Source organism: Cervus canadensis, chromosome 24, assembly GCF_019320065.1.
Source record: "Cervus canadensis isolate Bull #8, Minnesota chromosome 24, ASM1932006v1, whole genome shotgun sequence".
Lineage (NCBI taxonomy): Eukaryota > Metazoa > Chordata > Mammalia > Artiodactyla > Cervidae > Cervus > Cervus canadensis.
The window spans coordinates 13,764,821-13,787,152 of NC_057409.1; the positions used below are offsets into that span (position 1 = coordinate 13,764,821).

General features: G+C 53.9%; 1 protein-coding gene across 4 annotated transcripts in view; it reads right to left on the minus strand.

Annotated features, from left to right (window-relative positions):
* Positions 1 to 9,998: 9,998 nt before the first annotated feature.
* SPOCD1 (SPOC domain containing 1) overlaps positions 9,999 to 22,332 on the minus strand; it is a 30,802-nt gene continuing 18,468 nt past the window's right edge. For 2 of the 4 annotated variants that reach the window (XM_043446055.1, XM_043446057.1), the window contains 13 exons: positions 21,322 to 21,363; positions 20,154 to 20,330; positions 19,671 to 19,712; positions 19,450 to 19,510; positions 19,031 to 19,136; positions 18,092 to 18,251; positions 17,836 to 17,952; positions 16,155 to 16,280; positions 13,556 to 13,737; positions 13,106 to 13,241; positions 12,496 to 12,585; positions 11,732 to 11,918; positions 9,999 to 10,836 (listed from right to left, as the gene is read on the minus strand). In XM_043446055.1, the coding sequence (XP_043301990.1) occupies positions 10,169 to 10,836; positions 11,732 to 11,918; positions 12,496 to 12,585; positions 13,106 to 13,241; positions 13,556 to 13,737; positions 16,155 to 16,280; positions 17,836 to 17,952; positions 18,092 to 18,251; positions 19,031 to 19,136; positions 19,450 to 19,510; positions 19,671 to 19,712; positions 20,154 to 20,330; positions 21,322 to 21,363 (2,094 nt within the window). In that variant the 3' untranslated portion in view covers positions 9,999 to 10,168. Of the gene's footprint in view, positions 10,837 to 11,731; positions 11,919 to 12,495; positions 12,586 to 13,105; positions 13,242 to 13,555; positions 13,738 to 16,154; positions 16,281 to 17,835; positions 17,953 to 18,091; positions 18,252 to 19,030; positions 19,137 to 19,449; positions 19,511 to 19,670; positions 19,713 to 20,153; positions 20,331 to 20,649; positions 20,706 to 21,321; positions 21,364 to 22,332 lie in introns of those variants that run through there. The other 2 variants (XM_043446056.1, XM_043446059.1) reach the window with 2 other exon arrangements.

Consider the following 22,332-nt stretch of genomic DNA (forward strand, 5'->3'; position numbering starts at 1 on the left):
ACGCGGCCGCACGCGGACCAGGATCCACACAGTCGTCCGCACAGTCGTCCGCAGGGACTCTGAGAGTCAAGGCACAGGCAGAAGAGACGCACAGAGGCACAGCCTGACGTAGGCTGTCAGACACGGGTCCTGTCGCACACAGCCGCACACCCACACTCAGCCAGCCTCCGACACAGCCAGCCCCAGACAGGTCGCACACTCAGGCTATTGTGCTCAGCCCGAGCCCCCAAGGGCTTCTGCCCCCAGCCCCACACCCGCTCCTTCCTCCCCAGGAGGACAGGACAGAGGGGCCAGCATAGGGGACTGGCACAGCGACCAGCAGCCAAACGGGGCAGCTGGGAGGGAGGCCTCTAAGAAGGGGTTGCCAAGGCAACAGGCTCCTGCAGAACCAACCAGGGGCTTAGATTCTCGACTCTTATTTTTAGAAGTTGGGCCTGGACTGGTTGGGCCAGCCAGCGGGCCAGGCTTCCCCAGGCAGTGCCTGAGGGTATAGACACCAGCCTCAACCCTGTCCCCAGGGGTTCAGGTGGGCATTGCTCCTGCGAAGACTTTCACACACCCCCAGCCTCTTCCACAGGGACAGGCCCTGGGCAGGATCTTCTACTCCCTTCTGTCTTCACACAGACCCCAGCCCAGCCTCTAACCTCAGGTCCCAGGATGGGGACACAGCCTGCCCTCCTATCTCAGCCTGTTGGCGTCTATGGCTTAATTTACGGCATGCTGGGAAGAAAGACAGGCTTCCCCGGGGCAGTGAAGAATCCGCCCGCGACACAGGAGATGCAGATTCAATCCCTGGATCAGGAAGATTCCCCTGGAGGGCATGGCAGCCCACTCCAGTATTCTTTTGGGGAAAATCCCATGGACAGAGGAGCCTAGTGGGCTACAGTCCATGGGATCGTAAAGAGTTGGACATGACTGAAGTGACTGAGCACAGCACAGGGGGAAGAAAGATGGAGCTTGGCCAGATTTGTGTGGTGCTGCGTGTGAGGCTTGTGTCTGAATAGTGTGCACCTGTGTACATCTTAGGGGTGATTCTCACCGTCAACCCCACGTGTCCGTGGGTATGTGTGTGTGTGCATGAGTTCTCTCTTCTGCAGGGGCAAAGCGGAGTTCTCCCTCTCTCCCAGCCCCACTCACCACCCCCACCCTAACTTCCATCCTTGTCTGGATCTTCTGAAAATGGGGAGAAGGCAGAGACCTCAGCTGGAATGGTGGCGGAGGGCCTGGGCCGTGTTGTCTCCTCTTGTCCAGACCCTCCCCGAGTCTGGGCAGATAGCTTCTGGCAGGGAAGGGGTGCGAGAGTGGCAGCAAGGACTGGAGAGACCAGTCACACCCAGGTGGACAGTGACTGGATGCGGGGAACTTGGGGAAGCTCCAGCGAGCTGACTTTATGGTGACTCCTCCAGCTGCTGGGGATTTCTCTGTTAATCTGGGACTGCTCCGTTTGCATCTCATTTGCCTATATTTGCATAACAAGGACCTGGCTGGCACCAGAAATTGAAATTCCTAGCCTGGGTAATTATGTGAAAAAGCCTCTGGAGACCAGCAGGAATCCTGGGGCCAGGGAAACAGAGGCAGGGAGCTGGATGTGTCGATGTACTGGTACCCATTCAATCCCAGAGCCTCCATTCCTTCCCTAATCCCTGCAGCAGGAGGGGCGGAGGTGTCAATGAGAATGGGGTGGGAGGGATAACAAGGTTAAGAATCAAGTCATCCTTGGGAGCCGCAGCATCCAGACAGAGCTGGGCACAGAGCATTCCCATGGTGGGAAGGGCCTGGATTTGATCAGGGCAGGGTTGGGAGTCAGGGTGGGGAAGTAGAACTCAGCAACCTCTGCCCCTCCTGTCAGCCCCCTGCCTCCTCGGCCCCCATCGGTCTGTTAAGAGCTGACACCAGCCAGAAAGCCTGGGATCATAGCCTGAGTCTGTCGTTTACCAGCTCCTATATTTTCAGACCTCGGCAAGCAAGGCCCTTGCCCTGAACCCCCCATTTTAGATGACCCCACTTAGGCCCTCTTCTGCACAGGGTGAAGAATTTAAATGTCCACAGGCTCAGGACTTCCCTGGTGCTCCAGTGGCTAAGACTCTGTGCTCCCAATGCAGAGGGCCCAGGTTTGATCCCTATTCAGGGAACTAGATCCCACATGTCATAATTAAAGATTCCACATACTGCAACTAAAAAAAAAAAAATCCGTATGCGCAACTAATAAAAGTACCTGCCTGCCTAACGAAGACTGAAGATCCTGCATGCCACACTAAGACCTGCGCGTGCCTGCATGTTCAATTGCTTCAATTGTGTCTGACTCTTCGCGACGCTATGGACTGTAAAGCTGCCAGACTCCTCTGTCCACGGTACTCTCCTGGCAAGAATACTGGAATGGATTGCCATGCCCTCCTCCAGGGGATCCTCCTGAGCCAGGGATTGAACCTGAATCCTCTGTCTTGAGCCACCAGGGAAGCCCACATTAAGACCCAGCACAGTCAAATAAATAAATTCAATAAAGAGATATTAAAAAAGAAAAAAGTAAAGGTCCATAGGCTCACACGGTTGTGCCCACCTGAAACTCCAGCCCACTTTGAGACCATACCCCAACCTAGGATCCTGGAATTCCTTCCCCAAACAGCTCTAAGCCAGCTTCCGGGCCCTAGTGGTCTCTTCCCACGTCTTTTCTCCTCAAGGTTGAAGGGCTGCAGAAACGTGGCTCTTTGCCAGGGCCATGGCAAGCAGGAACTCAAGTGTTGGGGCATCAACAGGCATGCACACAAGGCCCCTCGTGCTGCCGCAGGGAGCAGGGTGGGAGAAAAGGGGAACCATTGGATGGCTAGAGGCCTCCCTTTATACTCCGCCCTAGGCTCTCTAAACGCTTGGGGTGGCTCTGACAAGCTGTTTGACCTTGGGCAAATTACTTAACCTCCCTGTGCGCCTAAGTGGGGTTAATAATAGTAACTGCCTCATAGAGTTGTTATGAGGATGAACTGAGTTAATTCATGGAAAGCACTTAGAACAGTGCCTGGCACAGAGTAAGAGCCTGTGTTAGCTATTATTATCTATTATCCTGGGACTTAGTTTTTCCTTCCAGCTGCAGAAGCAGCACCTTTTCTTTCACTTTGAGGGTCTGAGGAAGAAGTAGGGGATGGGATACCCTTTCCACTCCTATCCTTTCTCCCTCAGAGCCCTGGGCCCCCACTTTGCTCCCTTCCCAGCTACTGTGCCCCCAGGCCAGGAAGCCAGGATGCCAGAAGGGCAGCCAGGTCATTAGCCTGAAAGTAATGATTTGTTTAACATCCTTCTTGGTTGAAAATGAATGAGTGAACACACGAACAAATGAAAAACAGAGACTGAATGAATAAAAGTCCAACAGAAGGCTGGATTGACTGACAGAAGGAGAAACTGACATGTGGATGTTTTGGCTTCGGGGGCCCTCAGATCTGTTTCCTGTCTGCTTTCATTAGATGGTGGGTGGCTGCTGGGGAGTGAGGGGTCTAGCCAGACACTCTGAAAGGTTAGCCCTGGCTTTGGCGAGTGGCTCATGCCCGGTGAGGGGGCGCCTCTGCCGGCGGGGGAGGTGCCAAAGGGGGAGTGCCAAACAAGGCCTGTGCCTGGGTCCTTTGGTGTCCTGTGGAGGTCTGAGTGTGTGTGGATGGCTTCCTGTGAATCCCTGTGTCTTTGTCTCTGCTCAGAAGCTCCTCCCTGCCCAATAATGAGAGGCCCTGGGCAGGCTGCATCTGGGTCTCCGATGGGGAGGTGGGGGATGTTGGTGAGCCTCATTACCTCCTTATTTACACTGTACCCCCTCTGGCAAAGCCAGGCCTCAGCGTCCCCGCCTGTCAGCTGGTGGGTGAGCAGTGATGGAGAACTCTCCTGGGGCCATCTAACCAGGCTAACCTTAGGAGAAGCGGGGGAAACCTGTCTCAGGATCACCCTCTGGGCCCTTGGGCTTGGCACTGAGCTCATTTCAGACAGTGATGGGAATGGGGACGTGTGGGAGCGCAGGTGTGTGTACCCATGAGTGTGTGATTTTCTGTGTGTGCTAGGAGACGGTGAGTGGGCAGCCAGGTCTGGGTGTGACCGTGAATAGGTGGTTATAGTCATGTGTTTATATTCATGACCATCTAGGTTTGCGTGTCTGCATGACCATATCCTTGTAGTCTGGGAGCTTTTGTGCATGATGGAGTATGTCCCAGACTGCAGGCTAAGTGTGTGAGTCTTGGGTCTGGGGGTTTTCCATGAGAAGCTCCAAGGTGGAGGCAGGAGTGGGAAGAGCCCCTTGGGGACTGGAGCTGTGGCCTTGAGAGACACGTTTCAGGGAAACCCTGGCTCGACTTTCAACCAGGAGAAATTACCCTTCAAGTCTATTTCTTTAGGAACTGTTCTCATTCCTCTCCTCCTACCTGGGTCAGGCCCGATGGTGCTGAGTCCCACTTCAGGGGCTGGAAGTTCCTGGGAGGAAAACCAAGGAGTTCTAGAGGGTGCTGGACTGTCCTTGAACCCAAACCCCTGGAGATAGACCCCGGGATCATCAGAATTCGCAGGCTCCCTGGGAAGCATCCTAGAGAGAATTCCCTCATCTGCCCCAGCACAGAGACAGGACAGACATAAAGCCACTCAGAGGAACAGCCACACAACTACCCAGACCTGGGCACCGGCACAGCATCACACAGGAACTGGAAGCCCACGTGTGCAGTCACAGATCCGCTGGACACGAGAAGGTGCACATGTACCTGTGCACACATCACGGCAGGCCAACACTCCACAGGCACTTGGATGTAGACACATGTACACTTACATACAGAAACATACACTGGTAAAACACACTTGCAAGGATACACATGCTTAGAGGTACATGCACACAGACATGCTTACATATGTGTTCACATATGTTCTGTCCTTTCCTACCCTCACTACGGTTCTCTCAGACCAATGCCCGGCCACAGCTCTCATCCACTACGCACGACCCTCTGCAAGGTGGACATCAAAGGAGGGCAGATGCCATATGCACCTGGGATCCTAAGAGTACTGAGCTGGGTGTCTACATGCCCAGACTGTACACATGAGTGTCACTGTGGGTCTGGTTGTCTGTGCCAACCTGTGCTGTGCTGTTCAAGTTGCTCAGTCGTGTCTGACTCTCTGTGACCCCATGGACTGCAGCCCGCCAGGCTCTTCTGTCCACGGGGATTCTCCAGGCAAGAATACTGGACTGGGTTGCCATGCCCTTCTCCAGGGGATCTTCCCGACCCAGGGATCGAGCCCAGGTCTCTGCACTGCAGGTAGATTCTTTACTGTCTGAGCTGCCAGGGAAGCCCCCGTGTGGCTCTAGCTCTGTCTAAAACAGGGGAATGTCTGTTTGTGACACTGTGGGTATTTTCCTGTGTGTGTATTTCTGGCAGGACCAACATGTAGTTCCGGGTACTCATTTGTGTGAATGTGAGTGTGGTGACAGTAAGGGATGTGTGTGTCTGTGTGCATTTTATGGACTGCCTCTGTGAGCATATCTGTATATGTATGTCTATGTGCACGTCTGCATATATGCACACTTTCCATGATTACATATGACTATGTGGTCCAGAATCCACAGGCTGGCTGGGCTGGCTCCCCTTCCAGCAAAGGCTGCAGCCTGGGGTGGGACCGGGAGAGACTGGACTGAATCCCTCAGCCATTGACAGTCGTATTTACAGAGCTCCGAGTAAGACGTAATTGCTTCTATTAATCTTTCTCCGGTTGTTAATTGCTCACTTATCGGGTTGTGTATTATGCCGACTGTTGCTCTTAATTCGCCTCCATAGCTGCAGGTGTTTGCCGCCTTATTAACTGTTCATCGGCGCAGCTAGGGATGGAGACTTAATTGGCCCCCAGAGCGGGACACAAGCAGGCCAACTGGGCACTGCCAGGCTCTCAGCCTGTCCCTAGAACCCTTACCTGGGGAGCACAGGTGGCTTCTAGGGAAGGAGTTGGCCCACTGCCATCCGCCGGCAGACAGCAGTCCTGCACACAGCAGACTGACAACTGCAGGGCATGGCCCCAACACAATTCCACCTCCTCCAGGAAGCCAACCAACCAAGCAGAACCCAGCTTCTACACTCCCTCTTTGTCACCAACAACCATCCGCCACCTAGGATAGGAGCCAATCTCATTTATTTTAATTATCTGAACCCAACTGACTACTAAGAGATCAACACAGAGTAGAACTGACTCTCCTCCTTTAACACCTGCTCTGCCACCTCTCTGACCCTGGCTGTTAAGGTTACATAGAGAGAGAGGAGGACAAGAGGGAGCTTCTGCCAGGGCGGAAAGGTGACATTAGACTCAGGAGAATTTCCCAGTTTTTTAAGAGGCTCTCTGGAACAATCATAGATGGGGGGAAATGTAAACAATGACAGACTTCCATTTTTCCTCCCATCTGTAATGATGCTTTTGAACTGTGGTGCTGGAGAAACCTCTTGAGAGTCCCTTGGACAGCAAGGAGATCAAACCAGTCAATCCTAAAGGAAATCAACTCTGAATATTCATTGGAAGGACTGATGCTGAAGCTGAAGCTCCAATACTTTGGCCACCTGATGCAAAGAGCCGACTCATTAGAAAAGACGCTGATGCTGGGAAAGACTGAGGGCAGGAGGAGAAGGGGACGACAGAGGATGAGACGGTTGGATGGCATCATCGATTCAATGGACATGAATTTGAGCAAACTCTGGGAGATTGTGAAAGGCAGGGAAGCTTGGTGTGCTGGAGTTCATGGGGTCACAAAGAGTCAGACACGAGTGGACAAATGAACAACTAGGAGAGTCCAAGTTAGAACAACAACTTCCAGATCTGTTGCTCTATCCCAGCCACGCTCCAAGGACCCCTCTCAGCTTCTGCTTTCACAGCCCCAACAGGGAACTCACTTCCTGCCTGCACTGCTACACAGCTGCAGCAGTGAGAAGGTTCTCCATACTGAGCTGACCTCTGCCTCCCTTTGCCCCAAGTCACAGCAGAGGAGTCCCAGTTGTTCATAATGGTCCCCAAATGGGGACACTGAGGACAGAAAAGGCAAAGGAGTGGCCCCAGGGGTCCCCCAGTCCTCTCCAGTAAAGGCTCAGCTACGCAGCTCTTCAAGCAAAGTTTCTGGCCGCAGCCTCCTGCTAGATCCTGCTCCACCCCAGACGGCACAGTCCTGGAGAATACTCCCTTGGTCCCCTTAAAACCTCATCTGGTTCTCGAAACTCTCAACTTTACTGCTGCTGCCCTGAGACAGAAGTGTAAGGTTTCTTGGAACAGTTGACCACTGAGATAGAGAAGGGTGTAAGGGTGTGTGTGGATAACGGTGGTGATGGGCGGGGTGTCCATGTTTTATCAATCTGGCCTCCAACCTCCAAGAAGGACAAAAAGGCAAACTAATAGTCCTCACCCTGTGCCTCAAATTCAGTCTGCCTTGACATCTGGAAGTTCTTCCTGGTGTTTTGTCGTCACGACGTGAGCTGCAAAGAAGTCAGTTTGCTTTGGTTGGGGCCTGAGAGGAGCTGGGCTCCATGGAGGGAGAGAGAGAGCTATCATGGAGGGCCTACTGTATGCCAGAAGCAGCAAGAAGTGTACCTAAAAATGGCATCTCATTGAACCCTCACATAACCTGATGAGTTAGGGATTAGTATCCCCATTCACAGAGAAGGACACTGAGCCACAGAAAGGGCAACTAAACTTGCCCAAGGCCACACAGACAGGAAATGGCAGAATTGGGATTCCAACCAGGCCTGGCATTGCCCGGTGGGACTCGGTCTTTGGTCACCGGTACTTGGACAGATTCACTCAAATAGCTCCATGAAGTGACTGGGGGACCCAGGAACCGGTGGTGACTATTACAGTTCACCCACCTAGCCCAAATCTGGGAACATTAATAAGCAAAATACTCACGCATGCGCGGGCCCACGTGCCCATCAGGCGGGATGAGAGAAAAGCAAACGTAACTGTCCAGGGATTGTTGCCCAAACAAGTTCCGACTCCGCCTCTATGTTAATGACATGCAGATACATGTAAATTTGCACAAGCAACCTCTCAAATCTTCGGGAGCAATGGGGTGACACTGGAGCGGTTGCTATAGAAACCCAAAAGCGCCCCCCCCCTTCCCTCTAATGCACAAGCAACGCATAGACACGTGCACAAAGACCCAGGGTTCCTCGCTCCGGGGCCCAGAGGTTCGTGGAGTCTCAGAGGGTGTGACCGGAAGGACCCTCAGAGAAGGCGTTCTGCCTGGAGGAAGCACAAGCCCGGAGAAAATCTTGGGAGAGCACGGCCTTCGGCCTCCCTGGGTTAAAACCGAGGGGAACTAGCGGGCTCTTCAGGTCCGCGGCGGCGACTCCCACTCCGGCCTAGCAACGTGAGCCCCGCCCAGCGTTGCTTGGCAACCCCGAGCCTAGCAACCACCAGCCACGCCCCCTAGTAACAGCTCGCCTAATCTGCGCTTCTGGCCATCTCTGCCAAATAAAAGGCAAGGGGCTGTGGACTTGGGGCAAAAGGTGGGTGACGGTTATGCTGTCCAGACCTCGAAGCAGCCTGAGGATTTACGGGATCACCTATAGTCCTCTCCGCGGCTCAGGGTGCCAGAGGGCCGCATTATCACTCCCATTTACAGAAGGGAAAACTGACGCTCCGAAAGGAAGTTTCAGTCCAGAGTACGGAGCTGCTTCTTCCTTGAGTGCTTGGGAAAGCAGTAAACACTCTCTTGTCTTCCTGTGAGAAAGCCCTGGGCCTTGAGAAGGGGCGCACAGCCGTCCCCTTACTGCCTTGTGTTAAGATAATGACCCAAGTTGCTGCCGAGTCAGCATCCAGCCGCAGGTTGCATGGTAATTTGCGTAATTTGCATACAAGACGGAGGCCCAGACAAGGCCCTCGCAACCCTGCCCCCTCCCCCGTTCGTCAATCCTGTTCCCACTCTCTGTCCCACCCCACCCCCGCAAGCGCTTCCAATTCCTACCGCTAAATTCCCACACTTCGTCCCGCCCCCAGCTGGGCCTCGTCCTGCCATCCCCGACCTCCATCCCAAGGTCTAGGGCCCCCTCTGCTGTCGATCGCGAGTAGGACAGCAGCAGAGCTCGTGGGGCAGAGAGGTGGGACAGCCCCAACTACTGTCCCAGTGTTCCCAGCCCAGGGCGACGTGGGTAGACTTCGAGAACCGGTGGGCAGTGGAACAACCCTTCAAGCCGAGGCAGGGGGTTAAGGCTGGAGTCCTGCCGCAAGTTCTGTCCTCCAATGCTAGCCCTGCTTCTGGGCCCTGGGTTAGGCAGCCAGGAGGCAGTTAGTTCCCATGCAGCTCTCCGGAGGTGCACACACACTCAGATACCTTACAACTGCAGCTGCTGTTAGGAGCTCACCCCAGCCCCCAAACAAAGCAGCACCATCCCACCCTAACACAAGCCTCCAAACCCACCCTGAAAGTCCACCTCCCAAGCCAAGACCCTTGGCTTGTCTCCAGTATCAATCTCTGGGGGCTGGCAAGAGAAACAAAGACGAGACATCCGAGACCCACAGACAAACATAGGATCAGACGCACACACATGCTCACAGGCACATAGACACACAGCGACCCTCAGATACGCACAGAAACAGAGACATGGGGATTATGGTGGTAACCTCCAACCACCCAAAGATAAAAACCTTGGTAACTGAAAAATTTAAAAACCACTGCAACTTGCTCTCCTTCTCTCCCTAACAATCTTTAAGTGTCAATGCCCTTTCAAAAACCTCATTTCTCTCTCTCTCCTCAACCTAGAGCTGTCCTCTCTCCCATCACTTCTTCTTCCACCCAGTTCAAAATACTTATAAAAATGTTTCCAGAGCCCACCATGGCAACAGGTGAACCCTGGGGCACAGTGATGGCCCAGGACCTCAGATAAGCAGAGTTGCCCTGCTCCCCCATCCCTAGCACTTCAGCTCTGCCACGCCTGTACACAGAATCTTCCAGATACACCCACCCCAACCCACATAGGGCCAGTCCCAGGGTCCCTCCTGTCCAGCCAGCAGATGCAGTCTCAACTTTGCCAAATTCTTTATTAAACCAAAAATCAACACCAAGCAAATAGCAGAACAGGAAACTTTAACAGCTAACCCTCCCCCTCCTATGTCCGTTGCTCTCCCTGGAACACTTAAGAGTTCAGCACTGGTGGGGGAATTAAAACCCCTCTTCTATGAGTAATGAGGGTCAGGTCTCTCCAGGAAGGGGACTATTAGCACCAGCTCCATCTGTAGGGCCCAAAGAGGAGTCCAGGGCTGGGCCAGGGGGCTCTGTAGCTGCAAGGGGCTGGCAGAGAAGGCCAAGAGTCCCAGGGGCTGTGGGAGGCTGAGCAGGGGGTTGGGAAAGTTCCTCCTGTCCTGGGGACATCAGTGAGGCTTGGAGCTGCTGCGTCATGGCCACCAGGGATTCGAGATGCTGGAGCAGGGCTTGGTTGGGACAGGAAGCCCTGTGGCGGTGCTGGTCATGGCCAGCTGGTGATGCTGAATAGGGATGCCAGGACTGGCACCAGCCTGGTTTTGCAAGCCACGGCCCTCGCCCAGAACCCTGCCAGGTCTCAGGCTCTCCCCACAGACTCCCCCTGCCTCTGGGTGGTCTCTGCCAAGCACAAGTTCCCCTTGGAGCCAGGCTGTCTTTGCCCTGGCTCTGCTGCACAGCAGCCCCTGGGGGAGAGGAGCCCTTCAGGGCCACATGTGGTCCCTTGTCCTCTGGCTGGTAGCATCTCATCTCCACTTTTCTGTTGAAGGAGACTGTTTTGCGAACCTTCCCCCTCAAGGCGCCAGATCCTTCCGTGGCCGGAAGCCCTGTTTGGGGGAGCAGCACAGCCAGCAACACGCTTGAGTGAGTGGCTTCCAGGCCTGGAGAAATATGGGGGGAAGAGACCAAAGGCCTGGACAGAGAGAACTCACAGCCCCCAGAAACTGCATTCTGGCTGTGGCCAAGAGGTCTACAGCTTAGACCCCAAGAGAGCTTTCCAGCAGTAAGATGGGGCCCAAGAGGGGCTGAGAAAAGTAAGTAGGAGGGTTTAAGACTGGTTCTCATGGTGTGAGAACGGGTTCACTGGCTGAGAATGAGGCATGGATAGTTTGATCTCCAGACTATGTGATTCTACCGTAGTGTCTCCAGATCAGGTAGCCCAGAAACATCAAACACTCTGCTCAGGAATAGGCACATCCCACTCCTTGATACCCCATCCCCCCTCCCAAGCTTTCCTGGAGTCACGCCCTGGAGGCTACCCATGCACAAAAGCCAAGCTTGGCCCAGGACAGCTGTGGTAAGAACATCCCTCCTCCTCTTTTATTTAGGTCTGACTTTCAGCCAATTATTCCTGGTTCCTGCCTCTGCTCTGCTGTGTTTGAGTCAAACGTGACTCGCTGGTTAATTTCTCATCAGCCTTATTGGAGAGGCTATGTGGTGGTTAGGAGCCCAGTTTCTGCTACTGACTGACTCTGTGACTCTAGACAAGTCACTTGCTTTCTCCCTACCTCAGTTTCCTCATCTGTGAAATGAAGAAACTAATAGTACCATTCTGATAGGGTAATGTTGAGGACTGACTGAATTAATATTTAAGTACAGCTTTCAGAACGCTGTCTCATACTAAGTGGTATACAAATCTGTTCTCACATGCGCCTGTCTTGGGAGTTCCCTGCTGAGATGTGCCTGCCTCCACAGAAATGGGTGACTGTGTCAGAAATGCCCGTCTGGTCACCAAACAAGGGGAGGCGGGGTCTGGGACGGGCATCGGTCACTCACCTGGACCTCCAAGAGGGCGCAGCCTGGAGGGCAGGGGCTGGAAGGCAGGCAGGGGCAGCAGGACCACCCTCACCTGCTCCACAGCGGCCAGGCCGTGGCGCTGCTTGTTGTTGAGGTAGGAGTAGAGCAGGTGGCAGTTCTGGGTGTCCCGAGAGCTCTGTGGGCACAGCCTGACCACGCAGACGTCCTGCGGTCGCAGGAAGGAGAGCAGGTTTAGCAACAGTTATGCTTTGCTCCCAGAGAAGGCAATGGCCCCCACTCCAGTACTCTTGCCTGGAAAATCCCATGGACGGAGGAGCCTGGTAGGCTGCAGTCCATGGGGTCGCTAAGAGTCAGACACGACTGAGCGACTTCACTTTCACTTTTCACTTTCATGTATTGGAGAAGGAAATGGCAACCCACTCCAGTATTCTTGCCTGGAGAATCCCAGGGATGGGGGAGCCTGGTGTGCTGCCATCTATGGGGTCACACAGAGTTGGACACGACTGAAGTGACTTAGCAGCAGCAGCAGCATGCTTTGCTCCTGTGAACACCCCTGGTCTCATCTGAACCTCTGAAAGCCGTGTGAGGAAGATGTCCCCATTTTTCAGAGGTGGGAACAGAGGGACTTCCCCAGGGTCATACAGGAGGTCTTCAGTCACTGGGGGGGAACTGGACCCGGATATCTTAAACCAGGCCTCTGCTCCAGAGCTGGAGCAAAAGAAAGCTCAGGGCTGGGGGGACAGTGCTTGGAGGAGAGGTGGTTCTCACGGCTGGGTGGTTACCTTGGTCTCAGCTGGGCAGATGCTGGCCAGAAAGTCCCAGACAGCATCAGGGGCGATGCAGCTTGCAGAGCGGATCACCTGCGGCAGGGCCTGCAGGCAGGTAGGACGGCCAGTCAGCCTCCCAACTTCCCACCCACTTAGGGCAGACTCAGGACCAGCTACCCGGAAGTTACAGCCTGTGGCCAAGAGGATGGGCAGGCAGTCTATCAGGGCCCACCATGGTTGTTGAGGCCCTAAAAACCCCTGGAGGCCTACAGCCTGTCCTGGTCAATCTGCAGCTTCTCAGAAACCCCTCCCTCCCTCCTCTAACTCCTTATCCAATGCTTTAGCTAATCACTCACTCACTCCTGGTTTTCTCTGACCAGGAAACACCAGACCTTGTCCTGCATCCTTCCTGCTTTATGCTTTGGGTTACAGGGAGTCCTTTGGCCATGTGTGAAGTGGGACTGGCATCTCATTTGCCCCTGTGCCTAGTATGGGGTCAAGCACAGACAGGGTGCTGACGATTTGTTTCAGAACAATGAGTGTGTCAATGAATGAATGGCGGTGTGTGTAGCTGAGAGGGCTGGTTAGTGTGCAAGGGAGTCCCTGGAGAGCAGGGCAGGAGTACCTGGATGAGGCGACAGCTGTGTCCTGAGATCAGCTGGGCCTTGACCCGGAACCGCTTGATGCAGAACATGTCCAGAGACCCCTCCCAGGGCAGCTGCATGGGCAGGGCTTTTGTGGGCCCAGCAGGCATCTGGAGCCTAGAAGAAAGGACAGAGAGACAGGGCCAGGCAGAGCAGGTCATCAGGGCTTCCCCAGCAGCTCCTTAGTTTTCAGAGAAGGCCCTGTGACCCCAGTGAGTGCTGGAACACTGGTCCAAGTAAGGCCTTACAAGGTGGAGACCAGTAGGCGGGGGTGATTAGTTCCACTGCACAGATGGGCAAACTGAGGCCCAACAAGAGGCAAGATTTGCCCAAGGCCATATGGAAAAGCCCAAGCTTTGTCTGCTGCCCCAGTGGGTGCCTCGCCTACCCACCCTGCTGGGTTGCCCACCTCCTTGCCCACTTCCCCACACCTGTCCTTGTGCTCTGCTGGAGGCTTCTTCTTGTTTGGGGGCATATCTGGAAAGGACACAGGGACTTGGCTTGGGGCTCTCTGGAAAGCATCATCCCCCATCCTCCTGGCGGCTTTGAGGGAGCTGTCCTTCGATGTGGCGGGCAGGGCCAGTGGGCCGCCATCTGTGGATACCATGGGTCCCTGGGAGGCACAAGAGGAGAGAGGGGGTGGGCTGGGAAGGCGGCTGGGGCAGTCAGGAGGCCTCCTGGTGTATGGGGGCCTCAGCGATGTGGTTTTATGTTTCTAAACAAACACCCCTGGTCTCGTCTGAATCTGAGAGCCGTGTGAGGAACAGTGTCCCCATTTTCCAGATGCAGAAACAGAGGGACTTGCCTAGGGTCACACAGTAGTTCTGCAGTCACAGGGGGAACTGGACCCGGATATGGTAAACCAGGCCTCTTCTCCAGAGCTGGAGCAAAAGAGAGGTCAGGGCTGGGGGGACGGTGCTAGGAGGAGAGGTGTCTCACAGCTGGGTGGTTACCTTGGCCTTAGCTGGGCAGATGCTGGCCAGAAAATTCCAGACAGCATCAGCATAATACATTCTTTAATTACGAAAGTACCACAAACTTGTTACAAAAAATTTAGGAAACACAGAGAATTTGAAAATTAAAAAAAAAACACAAAAAAATCACTCCTTGTCTCACCACTCAGAAACAACTGCTGATATTTGGGGTATTCCTTTATAATAGCTTATTTATACCCAAAGTTTTGGGAATCCTTTTACTAAAAGAGCTGGGGGACTTCCCTGGTGATCCAGTGGTTAACAATCTGGCTTCCACTGCAGGGGATGTGGGTTTGATCCCTAGTCGGGGAACTAAGATCCTACATGACACAGGGCAACTAAGCCCGCACACCACAACTAGAGAAGCCAGCAGGCTGTAATGAAGACCCCTAGGGCAGTTAAGACCTGCCACAGCCAAATACATAAATAAATCACTTAAAAAAAAATGGAGCTGGGATCATATATGCAAGCCTGTCTTTTCATTTTGTCCATGAACCACAGCAGAGCATATGCCATGCTATACGATCCCTGTAGACACTGCACTCACGGGGTGGACTGGAGTGTGCGCATCACCACTGTTGCACTGTTGAATGACAACTGGGTCATACCCAGGCTTCCACTATTACAAATAACACTGAGGACATCCTTGAGCAGAAAGTATTTTCCTAAACTTTCAATTTACCTCCTTAGGATGAGTTCTTACAAGCAGATGACAGAATCAGGGAGAATGAACATTTTTGAAGTCCTAATGCCCATTGCTAAATCAGCCTTTTACCTTACAATAGAACCAGCTTTAAACACACAGTGAACATTTCTTTAGGAAGATTTGAAAAGATCTTGAAACTTACTTTTGCCTTAAAACCATCTCTAGAGCACTGGACAAGACTCAGGTTTTGGAGTCAGACAGCCTGGGTGCCAGTCTCCCCCACTGCCAACCAAGCGACCTTGGGTTTGAGGTGCCTCACCCAGGAAACAGGCATCACCCATCTCACTCATTGTGAGGTCTGAATGAGACAGTTTGTAAAAGGGGCACATAGTAGGTGTTCAATCGGAGCAAGGACTGCTATTCTGTGTCATCTTCCCCTCCCGTCCTCTCCAACCACTCTCTCTACCCATCTCTCTCTGGCTCCTCCCCCTATATTTACATTACATTTTCTCAGGGAACACAGATTGGTTTGGGTTGGGGAACAGCCACACACCCTTAGGGCTCTTCTCTGCGTTGCCAGCAATTCTGGTTGTTGGCCTGGATACTGGTGCAGAAGAGTAGGGATTCTTGTTGGTCATGGTCACTGCTGTTTCCCCTGGAAACATGGCTCAAGGGACCTGCCCAACACTCCCCTATCCTGGACACACAACTGATTAGACCAGGGTGAACATCCGACCAATGGAACACCCAACCAAAGCCAAAACAGCCTTCTCCTGGGAGTGACTGAAGTGAGCCAAGCAGGCACTCCGATTGGCTGCAGGAGGCTGACAATGGATTGGATGGTTTCATTGATTGGAAGGCTGCTCCACCCTGCTGGGCCAAGTGCAAGACGGAGGAGCCGAAGTGGGAGAAGGAGCAGGATGGACACAAGGATGGGGCAGACCCTAAGTGATAAAAGGACATGCTGCACAGACTGCCCTGGACTCCAAGCAGTTCCCTGCTGGAGCATCCTTCAGTCCTTCTTCTGAGTAGAGTAAGCCTCTGCTCCTTACATTCCCAAAAGTCACTGCCTCAAACAGCGTGGCCTGCCTGCTTCCCAACCTGGGATGTGGTCAGAGTGTCTGAGGTTGGGGGGAACTACAGAGACGGAACTCACTACTTCCCACAGGGGGCGCCTCGGCATGGGGGAGCAGCACTGAGAAGGTGTCGGCAGGCCCTGTGCCGGCGGCTGTCTCGCCCCATGCTCTCCCAGACCCTGTGCAGCAACCAACATTCCCGACTTACAGTGACAACCCTGGGCCTCAGGCATAGTCAGGTGACTTGCCCACGGCCACACAGCTGGGGAGGTGAGGGCTGGGGCCTGTGGGTACAGGCCCTGCCTGGCAACCACCAGGTCAGGCTCCCACTTACCACCAGGTCCTCCAGGGTCAGCGTTTGGTCAGTGTCCCGCAGGATCTCAACTTCCCCCTTGTGGGTCAGCTTGGAGGCTGGGAGGCTACACGGCTCCTTCTGCAGCTGCTCAATGATCTCCAGGCCCTGGTGGAGGGGGCAGCCCCTGCTCAGCTGGGGTTGGGGGGACTCTGGCCACCAGGAGCCCACGTGCTCCCTTTCCTCCTCCGAGGCCCCTCCACCGTGGCTCCCCTGCCGTGCCAGCCGGTTCCCTTCCTCCACACCTCCACTTCTGCAACTCCCTAACCCGGACAGACCTCCATCACCTGCCCTACCTTTCCATATTCCACTCATTCACCCTCCGACTCAAACCCTGCCTCCCCCAGGAAGTCTTCCAGAACTTTGCCTTCTCCCACAAGTCAAATCTGCCCCAGAATGTATCCCACCCACTCTCTGTCCTGGAAAGAGTGTGTTGTGTCATCAAGAAAGCACAGCCGCCGGCCCACCGGCTGCCACTAATAAAAACCCACAACGTGGTGTGGCCTTGGGCAAGCCGTTGGCTCTAAGCTTCAGTTGATCTGTTCTTTAGAAATGAAATTAAGATTGTCATATTAAACAGCTTATATAGAGTGCTTAGCCTGGAGTCTAGTTCATAGTATTTGCTTCTTGTGATCCTTATTGTTGATCAATGTCATCCTATCTGAAATGTTTCCGGAAAGCCTGTCTGTCCCTTTCTAACCCCTGGAGAACAGAAGCCCAGTCCTCCCTGTAGGGCTGGCTTTGTGGGCATGGGTTCCATGCAGTAGCCCAGGGTTCTGTTCTAGAAGGGCCCCAGGCTGTCGTCTTGAAATTCTTCATCACTCAACAAAGTGCTCGCATTTTCATTCTGCGTGGGCCCACAACTTACAGAGATGACCCTACTCCCTGCCCCCACAGTGCCCCGACAGAAACTCGGACTGCAGTGGGCAGATGCACCTACCTGATTCCACGTATCAATTCTAACCAGCCTAGTATCTGTCAGAACAAGGCCTTAGTGCCCCCAGTCCATCCACGGGCCCCACTCCCTCAGTCAGTCCCTGTCTTTCTCACTGGGCCACCAACAGCCATTACACAAACATCTCCCAAAGCTGGCTCAGTGCCCACACTTTCCCTGTCTCAGAGCCATTCCCAGGGAGGGAGAGACCCACAGACACAGAGTGTATGGGAGTGTAACTGTGAACTGTGGGAGGCTGTGGGCATCCTCACCGGGCCTGGGGCACCAGGAAGACGTCCAGCCTTTTCTGGAACTTCTGGGGCTGGAACTAGAGCGGAGGCATCACACTGGGTCTACCCACCATGGATGGTGGATGATATTCCTGGACTTCAGAGTCTGGGCCATCATCCCCAGTCCCCCCACCCCCAACACACACACCCCGAGTCCAGCTCCACAGAAAAGCCAGTGGACGACCACACCTCCTGGGACATCACCTCTCCCAGGCTCTCCATCCCCAACTCCCTTCATTTCTGCCTCTTTTCCCTTTTCAACCCCCCAGTGAGAAGAGTCTCTGACTCTCTCCCTGTCCGCCTGCTCTGTTTCCTCATTTCTGTCTATCCTGTGCTCCCCTGTCCCACCGCCTTCTTCCTCACTCTCTGTCTCTCCAGCTCCATCCTCGGGCCTCCCCCAAGTCCCTCTGCCGGGTCCTGACCTGATCCGACAACTCACCCTCTTCTCCTCCTGGTCCCGCCAGCGGGCCAGTTCTTGGGGGGCCAGTTGGACTGAGCTCATCCGCACCAGGCCATGGGGGGTGAGGTCTCCGTGAACCACTTTGAGAAACAGCTCCTGCGGGGGTAAGGGCTGCATCACACCGCTTGGAGAACCCCAACCCCAACCCTGCCTGGCACTCCCAGGTCAGGCTCCCAGATACTGCAGGGCTTCCCACCTCGGAAGGGGTCCCCGCCTGGCCCAGAGGCCCGCTCACCGGGTTCCTGGGGTCCCTCAGGTTGAACAGCAGGCTGCGGTACTTGGTCTTGTAGCGGCCATTGGTGGCTTGTGTCAGGTTGAAGAGGGCTGCCTCGATGCCAGCAGCGATGCCCTCCACGACCTTCTCACTCAGCACCAGGTGTGGGTGCTCCCGAAGGCTGTGGGGTGGGGAGGGGAACAAGGGCAGGGCCAGGGCACTGAGTCCGAGCGCGAGCAGGGGTGGGGAACAGGGTTTGGGCCAACTCTGGTTTCTACTCTGAACATTTTCCTATGTGAACCCATCTCTCCTCACTCTGTGAGGAACAAGTATTATCATTCCCCACTTACAGATGGGTGACTGCTGCTCAGAGAAGATAAGGAGCTTGCCAAGACCACATGATGAGTGGAAAAGCAAGTTCCGATTGCTCAGCCCCTGTTCTCCCTGGCCAGTGAACCAGGGTATGGATGGAGGGGCAGAAGCTGGTGGGGGGTGGGAGGGTAAGGCACTGGTCAGGGCAGAGGATGGAGACCTAACCCTGTATATAACCCTGAATCGGCCACTGACTTGCTGTGTGGCCTTTGCAAAATCCTGCCCTCTCTGGGCCTTGGTCTCACCATTAGTAAAATGAGAGCCCTGAGCTCAGACCTCTGAGATGGTCCCAGCACAGAGTCACCCCGTGTCTGAAAGCATTTTCTGTGGGTGATATCTACGAGGACCAAGCAGACACTGGGAGCTGCAGCGGCTTAAAGGAAAAGCGCCACCTTGCAGCCAGAGAGACCCAGGTTCAAATCCGGCTCTCCACTGGCTTGCTGTGTGAGCAAGTGACCTCATAGGACAAAACGGGGCTAGTGTTACACACGGAAGCCCTCAGAACACGGCTCAGCCACGGGAGGTGGGACATGGGAGGGCAGCCCTTCAAAATGTCCGGGTGTCAGAGGACGTGGAGCAAGGCCTTACCGACTCCACAGCGCCTCCTGCATGGCACGGACCACGGTGTCCCGCACCATGGTGTCCCGCACCCCAGTATCCAGGGGTGGCTTCTCCTGTTGGGGCTGAAGCTGAGCTGTAGGGAAAGAGAGTCATGGGCTCCCAGGGGATGCTCAGGGGCAAGGGTATGGGGCAGCTCAAGGCTGAGGGGCTTAGGGAGGTAAGGAAGGGGTCCCACCTCAGGGACCCAAGGTATCTAGGATGTCTGTCTGCTGAGTCCAGGCAGCCAGCAGCCCCCACCCCTTTGGGCAAGGACTGCAGGCAGATGGTGGGGGGAGGAGAGGAGTCCCGGCAGGGCTCAGGCCAGGAGCTGGGCATGAGCCCCGACTGTCCCCAGAAATTCCTGGAAGACAGGCAGCTGCTGAGGGGCTCCCTCCACAGCCCCTCACCTAAGTCCTCGCCCCCTGCTTGTTCACCAGGCTCCTCCTCTTCAGCCTCCACTGGGTCACACTGTGGGAGAAGGGTGAGGAACTGAGGCCCTGTCCCTGGGTACAGCCTCCCGGCCCCAGGGTGAGGGGGCACCATCTCCCCACTCGCCTGTGCACCCCCACATTCGCCCTGACCCGTGCCGCAGCAAGGGAGACCGCGTGGCCAGAGCAGGAGCACTCACCCCTAGACACTCAGCTCTGGCCTCCTGAACACGAACCCCCACCTGCAACAGAACGAGGATGCAGAGAAGAAGGGGGAGTCCCTGGGGTGCAGGGACTGACTCCTAGGGATGGTGAAAGGGGCCAGAGAGGCCACCAGGACCCCCCTCCCTGAGGGAGGTGGCTAGAGGATCTTGGAATGGAGGGACATGCCAGTTGGCCAGGAACGAAGGTCCATGACCACTCTCTCCCCAAGTGCATGGAGGCCACGGGCCCTCCCTTCCTCCCTTGCTGCAGTCAAGCTCCTGAACCCAGCAGTGCAGGGGAAGGAGCGCACAGACACCAGGCTAGATGACCACCTAACGCACCCTGGCTGTCACATTCTGTGTGACCGTGGGCAAGTCAGAGCATCGCTCTGGGCTGCAGCCCCGTCTCCGTGAACCACACGCCCATGTGTCCCTCCCAGCAGGATTAAGCGACGTCAGTGTAAAGACCCTGCTCTGTACCTGGCGCCTCACACGGCCCCGGGCCGTGCGCCTTTTCTTCCTTCTGGGCCTCTGGGCAGATGAGGCTGAGTAGGCCTCCATCATGTCCTCCAGAACCTCCAGCTTTGGAGGTAGCTGCCCCACTGCCTGGCCGTAGCTCACGGCCCCCAGGAGGTAGATCACTGGTTCGGAACCAACCTGCCAGGGGAGAAGAGCCTTTCAGACCACTAACCTCATCTGCAATTTACAGTCCTTTCTCTTCCCCGCTGAACTGTAAGCTCCATGAGGACAGAGAGCATGTGTATCTTGGCCCCCCTGTACTCCCAATGCCTGGAAAAGGCCCGGCACTTAGTAGGGTTCAGTAAATGTTTGCTGACTGCCTGGCCTCCATCCCAGGAAAGAAGCCTGGCTTCTTTCTCATCCTCTCGGTTTCACCCTTCCTCCCAGCCATGTTCACATGTTACTTGGACCCTGTACCGAGACCCTTCTCACCCTTATGACCAGAGATGCATCTTACCAGGGGCTCATATCCTGTTCTGAGTCCACCCTCTCTTTCTCAAAATCTCTGTCAGGCCCCTTTTTGGGGGTAAATGACTTGCCTTTTCCCCCTGAAGCAGCCACATGGTGAACATATCCACGACCCCTCTGAAAGCCTACTGATCATCCCTCTATTACCCAAAGAGGAAGCCCTTCATGACCCTTTCAAGGTGCAGAGTAGTTCTGGGTCTTCTGATGACCTATAGAACCTATTCTGCTCCCCTTTCTGCTTTGGCCGCCAGGAAGCTCAGTTTTAACTTTAAGCCTAGCAGTTGTACCTTTCCAGGATTGGTAGAGTAACGGGTTGTTAGTAACAAGATTTCCCCTTCTCCTTGCCCTTTTCTCTCTTTCTTTAGACTTTTATCCCATTTAAGTGTGTTTTGATTCTTCCAATTTATTACAAGTCACCAGGAGTTGTTTTGAAAGTAGATGGGTCTGAAAACTAATCCTTGAGTAAATGACCATGAATGGTCAGGTTCCAAGGTTTAGGGAAAAATGGAAGTCTGAGATTCACATCATAGGGAGTGGGGATGCTCTGGAAGAGGGCAGGCAGGGGCGAGGGACTGGGATTGTCTCTGGGGAGGACCCCTCCCACCCCACCAAACCTCAGAAGAGGGAGAAAGAAGAGCAGTAATAAAAAGCAAAAACCTACGTAACACACAAGCTTCACTCCATGGGCCATTCTCATTGCCTCCTTGGGGAGAAAGAGGATAGAAAGATTAGAATTCAGAGGACCCAGTGACCCCCACCCCCGCACAATGAATTCATAAGACGACACCCACACAAAGGTGAAAGATGTATATTCAGTGTTCGCTGGGTTGGCATTTGTAACCAAAAAATGGGGTACAATCCAATGTCCATCAAAAAGAGAATGGTTAGTACATAGTGACATATCATACTATGGATTCTAAAAGTGAAAGTTGCTCAGTCTGACTCTTTGCGATCCCATGGACTATAAAGGCCATGAAATTCTCCAGGCCAGAATACTAAGTGGCCATTAAAAAGAGTGAGTCATAGGAAAACCCACCGTTTGTGAAGGGCTTATAAAGCAGCTGGCTATGGAGGGAGCATGTCATACGTGGTCTTACTACGATCTCTGAACAACACCATGGACTATGTATTATTTCTATCCCCATTTTACAGATGATGAAACTGAGGCTCAGAGCAGCTCTGAAAAGTCCCGTAGCTACTAAGCGGCAGAGCTAGAATTAGAATCTAGTTCTGTCTGACTCCAAAGTCCAGGCATTTAACTGCTGCGCTATGTGGAGAGCACTGACAGATGTGATAAGATTCATGGAAAGATGTCAACTTTGACTATACTGTCAAGCTGTATAGTTTGGAGAAAAAGAAAAAAAAATAGGTTATGGAGCAGTATGTGTTGCATAAGCCAATTTATGTAAATATATATTTATAGATGCATAATACAGGTTATCCCTGGGGAATGAAAATTCCAGGGGGACTTTCACTTTCTACTCGAAGACACTTGGGTATTTATGTTATTCAAAATGAGCATGTGTTTCTTTTACAATTACATACTATTTTTAAAATGAGAAAGTTCAGAACAATGTGTATAGTGTGCTACCATTTGCTTTAAAAAGAAACAGAATTTTTAATTGTATTTGTTTGCATCTGCATAAAATACCTCTAGAAGTATCTACAAGAC